Consider the following 17178-nt stretch of genomic DNA (forward strand, 5'->3'; position numbering starts at 1 on the left):
TGAGACTTCTACTCATGGAAGTCAGAGGGAGGCGTCACCTGAAAACATGGTTTAACATTTGATGCATATCGGAATAAGAAGATCCCGATATGCACTCAGAAAGCTTCTATGCTTCTAGTTCTAGAACAATTTGACAAAGAAATAGAATGGTTAAGCTCATGCTAGCATATACTAACAATTCAAATCCTTCGTTTTCCTTCAAGGCTTGAAATTTGTAAAAGAGAGAATAAATAACTTAATCACAAGTGCTAAATTCGTTCTTATTTCTTCAAACAAGAGATTATACTCGTCGATGTATTCAAATACAAGCTTGGCCGAATAGACTTCAAATATAAACGTAATACATGATTTATTATGTATATTATAAGTGTTATTAATCATAATTGAAACCTACATCTTTCTCAAGTTATCAAGTCTAGCCTGTAAATCACTGTCGATTCCAGTATCTTCCGCTTCTGCTTGTGCAACCCTATTATTTGCAGTTGATACTGACACTGAAGCAGAGGGTGCATTCACAAGCTGCATGTGGGAGAGAACGGAAAGCGATCACGATTGTGTTTAAATTAGAGGCTTTCACACGACAATATATGAACCATTATGAAAAGAGATGTATGCGTAAAGCAGGTTTACCTCTGAGTTGATATCAATTCCAATCTCATCAAGCACCTGACTTACAAGCTCATCTGTCTCCTCCTCCTCTTCATCTCCTTCTAATGCATCATCAAGGGCGTCTGCCATTACTTCAGATGTCATTTCCATCCTCTCATTCTGTCTCTCAAACTCTTGCATTATCTTCTGTAATGCCGGCAAGTTCATCTGCCTATTCATCTGTCCCATTGCCTTAGTAACACCTTTCATGGCATCTCCCATAGCTTGAGTTGATTTCAGCGTCTGCAGGAAGCAAACAATTGGAGCAAAATTTGAATAAACACAAAGCATAAATTTGGATAAACACAACGCATAAATTTGGATAAACACAACGCATAAATTGTATGCGTCAATTGACTAAAAAGATGAGATATATATTTATTCTCTCAAAAAGAAAGGGTTCAGTGGAGGATGATGCTTACAAAAAAAGTTATATTTACAAAATTGAATAATAGGTTAAAGTTCCTTCAAAATGCATATATGTAAAAGAAAAATGAACAATTAATAGTTGTTTAATGTCAACAGCTTCTCTTACAAACTTAGTCTATCACAGATTCACAATGGACACTGATCCAGAAGACCCCGTGGCATTAGATAAACCATGAAAATGTACTAAGAAAAAGAAAGAAAAACCATAAAAAGTAAACAAGGGGCAGGTATTCTAAAAAGTCATTTGAACAAACTACTTCAAATTCCAATTTACCAACAATATTGCCTCTAATCCCAATTTTATTCAAATCTTCGTTTTACACCACAACAAAATTAGAGGATGCAAGTGAAATTAAACTAATACTAAAGCATTTCGTTACTTCTTAGTGACAATAGCAAACATAGTAATCAGACCCAAAATATTTTCATTTTGAAAAAATACAGTAAAATTTAGATCCAACTCTTAGAATCTATAGCGATAGACCATATAGTTAATAAAAATCTATCATTGATAAAGTCTACTACTAGTAGATTTTGCTATATTTGCAATTCGTTTAAAATGTTGCTACAAACTTAATCATTAGCCCAAAAGGTGTTACCTATCACAATTACCATTATGTGGGAAGAAGAAGACTATAGTTTGTAAAATGTTTATTTTCTTAGCACAGATATAAGCGCACCCAAATTAGAATTTAAACCAATAGAATACATATAGGATGAAGCTTTGCAAGCTCTAGATTGCTAGTTTAGAGGCTTTTAAAGCTCATCTATCAGGAATAACTACTTCTGTGTCTTAGCAGTTCAAATCAGAAATTGCAATCCAAAAATACGTACGAATAATTTTCAGCAGCAATTATACTCTCTCTCATGAAAATGAAAAATGAGAGGTAGCATAAGTTTTGGAGAAAGGTTGACATAGAATACCTGAATTCTCAAAGCCACACCCTGGAGCTGTGATTTCAGTTTATAAAATTTTTCTATCTGATGCCGAGTTCTGATAAGATCTTTGGCCATTATTTTAACAGCTCCCTGAAAAAGATAAAAGAAATCAAGGAAATTGTGCGGAATTGATGGATTCAACCTAGATTCCATCGCCATTCCTAAAGAAACGAATTTGGAAGGCTATATTTCGAATCCGATGTAGAAGCACACTTCCACTACAGAGCTACAGAAATGTAGCGATTAAAAATGTGTTGACGTCAAAGGACAAGTTCTAAATTGCTCAACTCACCATCTGTCCTTGTTTAGCATTTTTCTTTATCTCGACAATCAACTTCTTTTCCTGAGACTGTAAGCCTTGTCTTTCCCGTTCAATTTCTCTAATGGACTTATCAAGCATCCTCTTGTTCTCCCGCAGAAGCTCTACGCAGAAAACCAAAACATATTTCAGTCTCCAGCCGTCTATTGAGTAGAACGCACGAATTTACTCATACAAATCATAACGAACGGGAAAATTTAGATTCCTCGACATCACTAGTATAATTACATGTAATGAAATCACTGCCAAAGGAGATTCATCCAAATGAAAATGACGTTTACATATTGATCTCCAAACTTAAAATTCATACACGAAATCACGCAATCACGAGAACAAAGCTCTACATGTACATAGTTGAGAAGGAAAGAAGCCAGTATTTCATCCGCATCAAACATAAGTTTATACAATTAGACTCGAGACTTCAAAATTAATCACAAGCAAGAACAATATCATTAAGAACAAAGCTCCAGAATAGACATAATCTGAGAAGGCAAGAAGGTTATGAACCTGCGGGAGTTTTCCGGCTGCCAAAAAGGAAGCTCATACTTGTCCGCCGATTGATAAAACCGAAAGATACGTGGAATTGCCGATCCCGATGAGTTTATTCCTTCTTCTCCTCACCTTTTGTAACTCTGCAACTCTCTCCCTGTTCAAAGTCCGTCGACGATGTCACCAGCCACGGTGGTGTTCTCTTGCCATGGAGGAGCCACCTACTCTTCTGGCTGATCGGTACGTAAAAGCATTGAGTTCCCGGACTTGTATCGTAGTATAGTTCGATTCTAATGTCTAAGGCCCAAATATTAGTGAGCCGTTTGGGTTTTTGGCCCTTCTTTCATTGGATCGCAAATTGGGCCCATTTTGATGGATAAATGCATCAGCCCATAAATACGGAATTAATTAAGCATATAGCGGTTAAATTCAAAATAATTATATATATATAGCAATATTTAAAGAAATTGTAAATATTAGTTGATCTATCACCCAAAAACCATAAGAGTCTATTAATAATGTGATTTACTGTCAATATACTCTTATCAACAATATGGTCATAGAATTTGAAAATTGAATCTAAATTTGGCTATATTTACGGTTGTGTTATATATGTTAATACTTTGAATATGATTGCTACATATATTTATAACTTGCCATTTGTTAGAATTACTTTAAAACAAGCTACCTTTTAATGATTCAAAATCATTTTTGATGGGGATTTTGATGGGTATGAAAATTGTAAAACTAAATATTAAATAAATAAATTTAGAGTGATTTTGAACCTAACAAAAGCGATTATAATAGTTTCAATCATAACCCTTCGTAAACATATACGTATGAATGCTCTTTCGAAATTCATGTTATAGAGTAGGTCATTCTACAAGAAGAAGTCCAAATATATAAGATATCTTCCTATTCCAAACATATATAATTTATATACATACGCTTAAAAAGGTGAATCTCAAATGTAAGAATTTTTTAAAAAAATTATCCCAACATAGATTGACTTGCATTATTAGTAAGTTTGTGTTTTATCTAGCAATGATTGATTATCTTATCAATGATTAACATAGATTCTAAACAAAGATAACATAATCATTACTATTTGAAAAATAAATTTATAATCCTATATATAATGGTAAAAACTAAAACCCACCCACGTTAACTTTGTTTAACAATCACCCATTATTCAAAATTTCAAATCATCACCCCAATTTAAACTATATAATGATTTGAACTTTCAAGTATAACACTACGCGATGATTGGTGAGATCAGATCAAACCTTCTACCTCTAAAAATAAAAGTCACTTGAATACTACTAAGTCAAGCTCGTTTTGATATCTTTAGATCTGACACACATGTCACGCGTAGATAAAATGGATGGTTGTTTTGAAAAAGAGTGAACAAATTAAATTCGAAAGAAAATGAATTGGATTGCTCAAACAAAGACATTGGCCTAATTTTGCATTAAATCAAGAGGGCCACTAATTGAAATAGCCATAAAGCAAATCTTTTTTCATCTTATTTCTCATCTCTCATAATGGTGTTGTTTTTTGTTTTTTTCGAAAATGTTCAAATCAATTAAATTAAATTGTCATTTCTTCTTTTTCCTTTTTTTTTCTCTCTCTATTATACAACTTATGTTTTTAATTAATTATTAAAAATAAATAAAATATTATTTACCAAATATATATTATTGCAATACACTGTTTGTTTGCAAGTTTCTTGGTAGGCTTTATACTTTGGTGGCTACAAGAACCGTTATAAACGGCCGCGTTTTGTCTTTTTATATATATATATTGACTATGAAATTCATGTTCATCATTTTCTCATGGAAGTCACTTTCTCCATTGTTTGATTTCAATTCTCTAACAAACTTGAGTGATTGGTTTTGGAATCTCTCACGGACATTCATGCACTGAGAACGACCAAATGCGACAATCACTCGTCTCAATAACTAAGTGATTATGTATAGGTGTTTGGTAGCTAGTCTTAACAAACACGCAAAGTTTCTTGGCATTTCGATGGATATGCAAGAATATGTTACTAGAGAATTTTAAACACTCATACTTAAAAGTACATTCAAGTGTATGTATCTTTTGAAATATATGAAAGGGTATGTGTAATCTTTCGAAACTTAAGGAGAAAATTGCAAACTGAAAACTTTGAGAACGAAATGTGTGACATTTTGAAATTTAGAGACCAAATGAAAACCATATCGAAACTTATGAAAAATGTATGTTATAGAGAATAATAAATTATAGAGAACTGTTACAAGGATAATTTCATAAGCGTTCATAACCTAAATTGAGTGAGTTTAAGATAAACTTTATTTTATCTTTCTATCTTCTACACACAAAAAAAAAAATCCACACGAAGTATTAAAAAGATCAATAAGGATTCACATAACATAAGATAACAATCAGTAAAATTGTCTCCTCGTTAATTAATAAATCAAACAATATTTATGTTATCTTTCGATAAGTTTTTTTTTTTATTCAACGTTACATATGAAAATTAATTTTATTTTTGGAAAATAGTGTCATAATTTTGATATAGAATAAAGTAGAATGTTAAATGTGTTTATTAAGATAACCTAAATGCCTTCTGTTCTTCTTTTCTCACAGATGCAAAACAAAAGCTGCTATCTTTGGTTATTTATAGTTAAAACAAAAACCGCATATCTTCTAGGGATCATAAATAAAATAACAACAATAACAATAGTAATAAAAAAAATTTAAAAAGAGAAAAGAAAAACTTTTTTTTTCTTTTCTCTCTCCACACCCACGTTACAACGTCTTCTCTCCCCCCTTTAGTCTTTTTCGCAAAGCTGCTCTGTCGCCATCCGCTTTTACTTTTTTGTCCTTCCTCACTACACCCACGCACCTACATCTTAGTTTTTCCCATTAACCGCACTTCAACGTGAAATGTCCTTCTCAAACTCAGAGGGTAGTTTTGTACTTTCTGTAGCGCGGGTAGTATAGTTGCACGTGGCGTACAAGTACAGGTGTCACAGCCCACGTGGTACAGTTCTGTGTTAACGAGGATACAATCATATATATATATATATACACACACACGAGTACATATTCATTCAACGGTTTTGGTTTGTAATAATAGCGTAGAGTTGAGCAAGTAATTATTATAAAAGAGTTAATGGAGAGTTGATATGAATAACGACTTGATAAATCTAACTCTCATGAATTACTTCGTTGATAAATGATTGCTGAAATTTTTATTTATACAAAAATATTAAAAAACTCTTAACCAACCAAATTAAAATAAAGAGAAGAGTATAGAAGATGAAAGCTCTTATGCATCTATCGTTTTACGCGCTAGAAAGTTACCTCATACAGAGGAAGGAAACAACAATGAGATCAACCTCATTACTTTGACTATTGTCTATGAGTAGATTGATTATGATAATACATTTAAATTGTGAACTACAATGATCATCTTAGAATTTCTTTTAACAAAATTAGTGTTTGGTAAATTCAAAATGTATCCGGGAATAAATCCTTAAACACGTGTAAACCTTTTTCAAACTTGGGTTTTTCAAAATAATTGGGACAATAATTCTCAAACTAAATTTTGAGTGAAAGAAATACAAAAAATTGTTGAAAAGTATAAATTGATAAAATTTTCGACTTAAGCGTTGGATTGAAGTTTGAAAGAAAAAAAAAAGTGTAAGTGAAGATTTGATGGTCCTATCAATAATTAGTGATTAAGATGAGTGGGTGGATCTGGACGCACGTGTGCATGCGCGACAAGGGAGGGACACGATGGCCCAATCTGTCACGTGTGGAGGGAGGTCAGAGAAAATTACAAAGCGACAGAAGGGGGAGAGAGAGAGAGAGAGATTTTCTTTTTCTTTTTAATTAAGTTTGAATTTGCATGTGGCACCGTGTCGCCCAGTTCTCGTAGCACGCTTCGGTGCCAGAGTTTGGAGTGCATTACTGAGCCCACCCACCTCTATTTTCCACTTTTATTACGTCATCATTCTCTCTCTCTTTTTTCTTCTTTTTTTTCTTAATTAAATAAGATTCTACTCTCTCTCTCTCTCTCTCTCTCTCCTGTACTTTGGTGTATGATTTTGGCGGTGTTTATTAAATTAGAGTAATTAATTGAGGTAGTTCTATGTTATATTATTCTTAAATTTTAGTTTTAAGATGTGGGCTCCCTTGCACTTGCACTATCCTTATCTACCAACCATTTACGTCTATACACTAATCAACCTAACCATAGTTTCAAATTAATAAACAAATACTGTGTTCGTTACTTTGATCTTTTATTCTACCGAAGATGTGATAAACTTTGTAGAGTAAGGAAGCAATTTGAATTGATGATAGAGAAGGATAATGGAAGGGATTATGGATGATGGTGTAGGTATTATATCAAATGATATTATTCTACACCTTCGGTTTAGAAGGACACAACTCATTCTCAAAATTCAATTTGTGACATGATGGGTAAGGTTTGTTTAGTTTTGAGAATCATAATTTTTGGATAAATATTCAATCACATCAATCAAAGTTATCAAACCGTTGAAAAATAAAAGTGTTTAGTTGTATGAAAAATTTAGACTTGTGATGCATTTATACAACATTTTGATAACTAATGGTAGCTATAACGATTACTTTTTAACCGTGTGATTCATCAAAACAAACATTATTCTAAACTAAGGTAAAGTATGTATATAGCAAGAACGATAAATGGAATAAATATTGAAATTAAAGAGGAAAATTAGAATTATGGATAAGGTAGGAATAAATTAAAAGAAAGAAAGAATTAATAGAAAAGAGAATGTGGTTAGATAATTGGAGAGAGAGAGATAGGAAAAGAATTAATGAAAGGAGGACAAATATGACAACCAAGAGACACCACAAAGGGAAGGCCCCTAGGCAACACCCTTCCAAATAATTTGGCCAAAACAAAAGGGAATTAGAAATCACAAGATTTTTTTATTTATGATTTATGATTTATGATTTATGATTTATACACACACCAAACGCACTTGAAGACAGAAGTGACAAGGCATTTGGTTGCTATTTAATTGGACAAGTTTGAAGAGCATACAAAAAAGTAAAATTAATATACCAACAAGTAAAGGTTGGTGGCCCTATTCTGTCTCCACAAATTGATAAAAATATAAAGCAAAATTAACATTGTGTATGTATATATATTATTAGAAATGTGATCAAAATTATAAGTTGGTTAAAAAAATGAGTATGTAAGCAGGAGTTGATAGTATCTTTACAGTGTCGAAACCATGTTGAATATAAAACGATGGATGAAGAGAAAGTTGTTTATGTCCAAATTATTGGAATTGGGTAATATGTGATCTTTCTAGGGCTACAAAGTGCATCAAAAGAAGAAATACTAGCATGACCTAATTAGAGCAATTTTAGGTTTATAAATTACCCATGAGAAAATTTACACGTTGAGGTATAAGTTTTGTCTTCACACGTGCACGCACACAAACACACCTCTATTGAATATTTTCAAGATAGTAATTGGTATGTTTCTTTATTTGTTACAAAATTAACAATTAAAGATAATTATAAAAATCTAAATCGTTCATATAATTCATCAACTCTTTATTAACTACTTATCTACAAGGAAAAGAAGAGAAATACATACAAATAGAGAACTTAATTAATCTCTCATACGTTGATTGAGCCATATTCACTTTAATAGCCGTCCATGTACACGTGTATTCTTTCTAAATCCTCTTGAATATGGATATGTTATGAAGAATAAAATAAAAGCTTTTTTTGGATTTGATAAGTGCCAGTGGATTGTGCATGGTCGTTGAGTGACATGCATGGCCAAATATTTAAACACTATATACTATCATTGATATATATATAAATAAATAATAGTGATGAATGAGAGAGTTTTGTATTGCCAAACAATTTGGAGATATTTGTGGCGTTGATTTCTCGCATTATTAAAATTAAAGTAATTTAAGTCCTTGTACTTAATTAATTCCCCAATTAATACCATACGGTACCTACACTAATCATTCTTATGTCAATATGGTTAAATTAAAACACAAAATAATCTTATCTACATTTTGATATATTTTTTTTACTCGATAAACAATAAAAAATTTTAAAATTTTGTTATAATTTATAAATATTTTAATTTATTTTTTTATTTTTAAAAATGTCTCTAAAATTATTTTACGAGTGGAAATACTTTGCCTGCGTTAAAAAATGCTTTACCATATTTACGAGAAGGTTAGATTGAATTGAAGATATAGATGATGATTAAGAACTTCCTAAATACAACAATATAATAGTTAGATATAGTTAAAAATCAGTTTTTAGAAATAGGTTTTTCATGTTTAAAATCAAAATGGGATACAAAAATCAATTTCATTAATTTCACTATATATGTGTGTGATTTTTGTTGCTAATGAGAGGTATTAATAATTAAACGTAATAATAATATTATGAATTGAGATAACACCGATGTGACAGAATAAGATATCTTAACTACATAAATATGATTAGAAATAGATTGATTAATATTAAAATAAAAGATAGGATTACCTATATCTATATATATATATCAATTAATTTATAACCAAAATTAAACTACATAGAAAAATAAATAAATAAATAAATATAGGGATGAGAGGACCCATATAGAACCAATCCTCCAAATCTATATGAAATCCATAAGAGAAATTTATTAATTGAAGCCTAGGAAACTTTTTGACTGTAGGGTTACCCATAGGCTTTATTTTTATTATTTTTTGGGTTAGAATTTTTCAAATTAACAATTCTTTTTTTTTTGAAAAAGAAGTTGCTTTATAATTAGCAAATCAAACTAATATGATTTAGTGGCCCTCTTAATTTTCCCACATTGATTCCTTGTATTTTCATATTATTATTTATTTTGTAAAAAATAAGAGAAAAGATAAGATATGCTAATTAATTAATTAATTTCTTTTTGTTCCTTTCATCAGTTATATACACACACACGTTGGTTTAGGGTTTAGGCAATGATTTTTTTTTTCTTTCTAAAATAATATTACTGTTATTTTTAATTTGATGAAAGGAAGTTTTTAAACTTTAACTGTGAATCTAGGGTGATCAATGTTCGATCGAATTAATCGATTTTTTTGTCATAAGTCAGTGTGGAAGTGGTCAAATTGATCTCAACCATTTTTTGAGATAAAATTTACCGATTTGGTCGGTCGGTCAGTATATATAAACATTATTTTAAGAAAAAATTTGATCGGTCAGTCGGGTCTCGTACTTTCTACCCAAGCTGACCGACATTTATTCAATCAACCTCACTTGAATTTCAATATGATGAAAAATGAGTCGTTGTAAATGTAATATACAATTACAACCAAAGTTTAAGATGTCGATGTTGATAAAAATATCGATCTCTTAATTTTACACATGTTTTCGTCGATAAATTGTCAAATTCAATGAACATTTTTGTAAAAATTGTAAAATTTAATAAATATTTTATAATTTTAAATCAAAGTTAAGATTTATATTGTTTTGCTTAGTTTTTTTAACAGAAAAATTGAAATATGGATTTCACTTTTCATATCGATATCAAATTATAAAAACGTAAAATAATATTAATATATTTGACGAAAATGAAATCGAAAAGAGAGTACAACAACAAGGTTGAACCTTCCTTGTGGGATTAATTAAGATATGAAATAATTGTTTTTGAATTATGTGGCAAATGGGGCCTAAAACTAGTTGTGAATGTGAATATAATAGAAAGAAATGGGTTGGGATTGGTTATATGTATATATATAGAGAGTCCTTTCCCATGTGGTTTTGTACCTCTTCTTTCAAAGGGGTTTTATTTAGACTCCCAATAAAGTTAGGTGTTTTCTTTCAATTCCTTCCCTCTCTAAACTTGTTTTTTAAAACTTATTCAAATCACTTTCCATCTTTTCTAATTACTTTCTTTAACTCTCGAATCCCTTAAATAGAATAATTATGGAGAAGGAAATGAATGATTCAATCCTATCTATATAAGTCCAACCTTGGTATGCTATACTTTAATTTTTCTAAGTTAAATAATGACTAATAATTTATATAAAAAAAATAGACGTCGTTACATGATGATGTGTCCACGTAAATGGGACACTCGATTATGTCGACATTAAGTTGGATGTAATGGAACAAGGCTTCTTTTAGGGTTTGTGGCTAAAGACTAATAATGCTAACTCTTTAACTAAAGTTGTATAACTTAAATCTAGACTTTCATTTAGGGGTGCAAACAAATTTCTAATTGAGAAAATATAAACAAAAGACAACTAATAACAAACTTTTTGAATAAGACCAAAAACACAACTCTATAAACCCTCTCGGTATCATACTAATATTTTCATTTGTTAGATATAAGTTTATAATAACTCCAAAGTTGTAGGTAACACATTTATTTTAAAAGAGTAAGAGATGGGATATGGTACAAATTTGTGAGGAGATAGGAATGATGTGGAAGTTTGAAAAGGATGTATATATGTTTGCAATATATATATATATACACTTTAGGTGAAAGTGGGTAATTGGAATGGGGAATAAAATAAAACAAAACAAAACTATATATATATCTTTGAAAATAAACTCTTTGATTAGAAGGCAACTAAAATTTGACATCAAAGGGCTTTACAGATCAAAAGGTTGGATCTTGTTGTCCACAACTTTGGAGACCACTGCATATTAAACCATACCCTTTTCCCTTCTCTCTCTCTCTCTCTCTCTCTCTCTCTTTTTTACAAATTATAAAGGTGAAAATGGTAATGAATTATAAGATGTGTATATATATTCACAAATATATAAATAAAGGGTTAAAATGATGTATGTTTGTTTATGTTTGGAATGGAAAAGAAAGGAGTGTTTGGTTATTTATTTGCCGGAAAAGTGGTTCTCTCCGGCAGCAATGATTCGTAATACATGAAGACGTTGTAGTCTTAAAGCAAAACATGTCCCTACACATTACAATCTCCAAAAGAAAATAAAGAGAGAAAAAATCTCTCATTCTTGTTTGTATGGGTAGAAAATCTGCCTTTGCTTTTACCCTTTCTTTTTATCTTTCGTATTCTCCGACTTTCTTTACGCCTTATCAAAAACCTAAACATAATTATTCTTATTAGTATACTCGTATGTATATAGATTGTCGTATTCAAACTTGATTAGTTGTACATCCAATTATATCTAATAAGTTTTGTTTTTTATTAACTCGAAAGCTTCATTACCAAATACTAAAATCTTAAAATTTTTAATGTTATTATTCACTAACGGATTTAGTATAGATTTAGGATATTCAAACCCCTAAACTTTCAGTTAGGTTAGGTAATTGATAAAACTATTTTCTAACCTCCTTTGATTTAACAAAATTTTGGAATTAGCTAGTTAGTATTACTCGTGAACATATCTCGTACTTTTTTTCCTAAATTTTAATAAAGATTGAATATATAAAAGGGACTTGTACAAAATTAACAAAAAAATTTACGATAATAAAGCCCTTTCACAACATTTTCTAAATTTGTAAAAGTAGTAAATTTAAAAACGATATCCTATAGTATCATTAATTACTCATCATAGTTGTCATATTCGTAATATGAAAAAAAATAGAAAGAAAATTGAAAGAAAAAAAGTGAATAGTACCTTTCATCTAACAATGGGGAATAATGGCATTTTTCTCAAAAAGAAAAGAGAGAGAGAGGGTAAAAGAAAATTACCAAAGAGAGAAAAAAAATGAAAGGGAAAATCTTTAGTTATTCTTCATGTAAACCCCCAACACACTAATTCCAAAAGGCTAATAAAATAAAAGAAAAGAAAAAAAAACTTTTTACCAAAATCCCCATTTTTTCCTTTTTCTTCTTTTTTTTTTTGGGTTAATTATCAATTATTGATTATTACAAAATTAATCCATTGGCGATTGCTTGATTCGTATTGAAATGCGTAGTTTCATACACCGGCAGTTCTTCCCGATACCTTTCTATTCCGATCGACGACAAGTTATCCAATTCGAACAAATCAGAGCTCGAACAACTCACTGCATCATCTTCGTCTTCATCTTCCTCTTCGTCTTCTTCCTCATCTTCATCTTCATCTTCTTCTCTGTTTATATACACATCGCCATTGATTATCTTCTTTTCGTAACAATTGTTCATGCTCATCAGTACTTGTTCTTCGGAACCTTCCTTGCCTCTGCAATGGTCGTTTCTCAGAGCGTTTCTTAGAGTTGTTGTTGCTGCCATTAAACCAAGCTCGTCTTGAAGGCTTTTGTGTCCACAAGGTCGAGATTCTTCGTCTAGTATCACGCTCACAGGGCAAAATCTCACTGATCGTTTTGTACTCCCGCTGTTTATGAGTTTCTCACCGGACGACGGTGTTTTGCTCAGACAAGATCTAGAAAACGACGATGCGGATGAACATGTTGATCCTTGAGCGGATTTTGATTTTCTCATACAAGCGTCGTTTTGTTTACTGGAATTTGTGAATTTCTGTTTCTTTGGACTTCCGCCATTGAATAGCGAGTTCAGAAAGGTCGCCAGACGGCCGCCAGGAGAAATTGGCTGTTTCACTTTCTTCAGATCGCCGTAGATTTTTAGGGCTTTAGATTTCGTCTTCACGAAGCTATTTTCATGCTTCGGTTTCTGATTAGGAATCGAAACTTTAATTCCATCTCCATAACCTTCAAATTGAGGCTTCTCCGTTCTAATCGGCCTGGGCCTTTGCATTGTATAAGAAGACGACCTGGTTTCCGATTCAGACGAAGAAAATCCCCCTCCAGAACTCGATTCCGAAGAACTGGAACTGGAATTCATCAATTTATGATTGAAATCACGATCACGAACATTCCTAGCCTTCCGATCGAAATCCGCCATAGAAGTCCGACGAACAACAACCTTCTCACAGACTTTCTTCTCCATCCATTTCTCAATCATACAAGCACGACGGAAATTCAACCTATCCTCCTGAATTTCATGATGATCAATACTACTACTGCTGCTGCTGCTGCTCTGTTTGTTCCTCGTAGTCTCTGCAGTGTAGAAAATGAGATGTTCTTGGCGTTGGACGCCGGTGGTATCGTCAATGGAGCGATAAATAGCGTCAAGAAGAGAAGAAGAAAAAGAAGGATTCTGTTTCCGGTGACGGGGACCATGTGGATGTTCCGGTAGTTGTTTATCCCAAAGATCCATGGTTGAAGAAAGAAGAAGAAGAAGAGAGAATAGAAGTTATATGATTATGGAGGAGAAAAAGCAGAGATGAGAGGTTGAAGAAGAAACATTAATGGAGTTTAGGGTTTAATGTGAGAGAGAAAAGAGAATGATGAGAAGGGGAAGGCCACGCCTGAAGGAGAAAGAACGAAAATTAAGAGAGAAAAAGAAAAATGATTTGAAAGAGAGAGAGAGAGAGTCAGTGAAGTAATGGTTGAGAAGCACTTATAAGGGCGACGCCCATTCACCGCTTGCACGGGAAGCTGGATCAACCACGGTCACAATGATGACGTGGAATTATTTCTTCTCATTTTCTTTTTTTAAAATAAATAATCAATTAATTATTTTAAATCTAATTCCTATATTTCCAACCCTACTTATTTAACCATTTTAGAAATAATAGTAAAAGATATAGAAACTTTTTTTAAATTAGAAAATATGACTGATAGACTCTCACATAAAATACTATATATATGTAATTTTTTAAAATGTTATTTGTATATTTAATCATTTTTAATATAAATGTTATATTTGTTATGATTGTTTTTAATTACTTTTAAATATAACTAAATGAATCAAAATATATTATGGATATAATTTTTTTTTATTATCTATTAGTTACGATGTTTGTGTTAATGCCCTTATCTAACCGAAAGGCATTATGAGCCTTATTAGTGTGTTTTTGTTTCTTCTATGTTCTCTAGGCTCTATCGTGACTAGTTTTTCTTTTCTTGTCAATTTTCAATGGTTGGATTTGTTTGTTTAGGCGTTTGTTGTTCTCTTATCTTCTGCATTGTGTCTTGACATTGGACTATGGAGTTTACTATTGTTTTTTTTAATTAATATCGATATCTATTACTGTTTATCTAATAAATAAAGAAATTTGGTTATATTTATAAATATTTTCATGAATTTTAAAATAATTAGCCATAGTGTCATGATTTGACTAAGGTGTTTCTTTATTTATATATGTGTGCAATACTCTAGAATTAAACATTTGACTTTAAAGTTAATAATAAAAATGACGTATAAATTAAGTTACATATGCTCATTTTAACGTACATTTGATTATGTTGAATTCAAAAAAGAGTTTTAAAACGTTGATGTCGAACAAAATATTAACATGAAAATATATAGAAAATTTTCTAAAAAGAATAAATATTTTTTCAAGGATGTTAAACAATGTAATGTTATTGTTTATTCACTAATAGTTACAATAAAAAATATATTTATCAGGTATTAAATTAAAAGTTGAGGATTTTTTTAAATAAAAAAGTATAGATATTATCAATATTAAATAAATAGAGAATATTTTAAAATTTTGAAAACCTTTTAAAGTACATTTAGAAAAAAAAAGAATAAAAAAAACTCAATTGACCCCATTATATAGCTCCCATACACAAAGCTTTTTAATTTAATCTATTTTAATTCCAAATCTTAAGAAAATGTTAACTTAATTAAGTAGGCACATGACTTGTGTACCTTCATATACTTTCTACTAATTAAGTACTAAGTTATTAGTTTAAAACATTTTCAAAAGATATCCAGCTCTTAGAAATATAATATTTAATTATCTTTTAAAATAATTATAAAAACAAAATATTTAACAAAAACAAAAATTTAATTTATTTTACTATATTTAAAAATATTTCTTTCGAATTGTGTCAAAACTAAATATAGCAAAACAAATTTAAATATTAAAGTGATATATATAATATATATAAAAGTCAAATAATTTGAATAATTCCAATTGAATGGCTTTTGAGTTTTGAGTGATTTTTTCCTTAATTTAAAATCAAAGGAGAGAGAGGGGGAAAGAAAAGAAAGTCTATGATCATAGTTTTTTCTATGAATTGTGAGCTACAAGGTATAGCTTAGCCTAAAAAAGGTGTGACCAAATGATCATAAAAGAGAGTGTGTGTGTGCATAAGGCTACACTACAACCTATTTCAAAGTAAAAATCTTAGACCAAACTCCTAAACTAAATTCTTTAATTACCTACAAAACATTTGATATATATATACATAGTGTGTGTGCCATCATGAAGTTATTTCCTACACTATTCACTCTCAAAATTTAGCCACACATTTAAAGGGTTAGACAATGACAAGTCTTAATTCATATATATATATATATATATATATATATATATATATATTTCTTCCGTCCAAATTATAAATTTAGTTTTCTTTATTTTTTAAGAATTTGATGTTATTGAACCCTAGATCGTACTTAAACGGTGTTACGTGGCTAGCTTATATAATGAATCTTGAGATTAACATTGAGAAAATTTTCTTCTTTATTGGTGAGAATTAGGCATGTTCCCTAATCACCGTTCCACGTTAATGTTATCACTAACCCAACTACAACAAGTGAATATCTATACATATATGAACGTCCAACTTTAAAGGTATATTAAGTCACTCATAAGTTGTGCTAAATTTAATATTATATCAATACTCTAACAAAAAAATACGTACATATCCATCGTTGTTATGTACGTTGAACATCAAAGTGAGTTTAGTTATTCAATGATATATTTGACATACTTTTCACTCATTAAATTCTTCATTCATATCGTTGTTTTAATTAAGTACGTTTATAGTATATTTTCTTTTTACACTAAGATGTGTGATTCATTATGAAGTGTTATTATATTAAATGTTTGGGAGTTGGTGTGGTTTTTCTTTGTGAGTAAGAGAGAAAAATGTCAACTAATGCGGCAGTGTTTTTCATTATAATTTCTTTGGGCGCATGAAAGGCACTTTCCTTGTGGGGAACTTAGCCAACTTTGCCCACAGTCCAAGGGATCCCTAATGAATTAAAAACTCCTCGTTTCAACGACTAACCTATATGTTTTGTGATATACGATAAAGAAAAATAAAATGTTTACGAACAAGAGATTGTTCGAATTAATTATGTGACTTGAGATACACACTTAAGCATTATTTTTATAAATCTAAACTAATAATATGTCTCTTATTTTTTTCTTGTTTGTGTGTTTAAACTAATTAATTAACGAGTCAAAGTTGAATTACCTTTTTTTAACTTTTCTTTTATTAAGAATCTCTAGATCTCAACTATTCCAATAATTATTGTCCGTTTGAAGTGGTGGAAAAATCTACAAATGGTCTAAAG

General features: G+C 30.6%; 2 protein-coding genes across 2 annotated transcripts; both read right to left on the reverse strand.

Annotated features, from left to right (window-relative positions):
* Positions 1-229: 229 nt before the first annotated feature.
* LOC101202766 (vacuolar protein sorting-associated protein 2 homolog 1) lies at positions 230-3108 on the reverse strand. The gene is made up of 5 exons (XM_004141648.3): positions 2843-3108; positions 2309-2439; positions 2002-2106; positions 631-891; positions 230-519 (listed from the first exon to the last, which is right to left on the reverse strand). Exons 1-5 carry the CDS (start codon positions 2877-2879, stop codon positions 391-393), a joined length of 663 nt encoding a protein of 220 aa, XP_004141696.1. The 5' UTR covers positions 2880-3108; the 3' UTR covers positions 230-390.
* Positions 3109-12563: 9455 nt separating this feature from the next.
* On the reverse strand, positions 12564-14247 carry LOC101223039 (protein BIG GRAIN 1-like B). The gene has a single exon (XM_004141647.3). It carries the CDS (start codon positions 14020-14022, stop codon positions 12733-12735), a length of 1290 nt encoding a protein of 429 aa, XP_004141695.1. The 5' UTR covers positions 14023-14247; the 3' UTR covers positions 12564-12732.
* Between the last annotated feature and the right edge of the window lie 2931 nt (positions 14248-17178).

The sequence above is a fragment of the Cucumis sativus genome, chromosome 7 (genome assembly GCF_000004075.3).
Source record: "Cucumis sativus cultivar 9930 chromosome 7, Cucumber_9930_V3, whole genome shotgun sequence".
In the NCBI taxonomy this organism is placed as follows: Eukaryota; Viridiplantae; Streptophyta; class Magnoliopsida; order Cucurbitales; family Cucurbitaceae; genus Cucumis; species Cucumis sativus.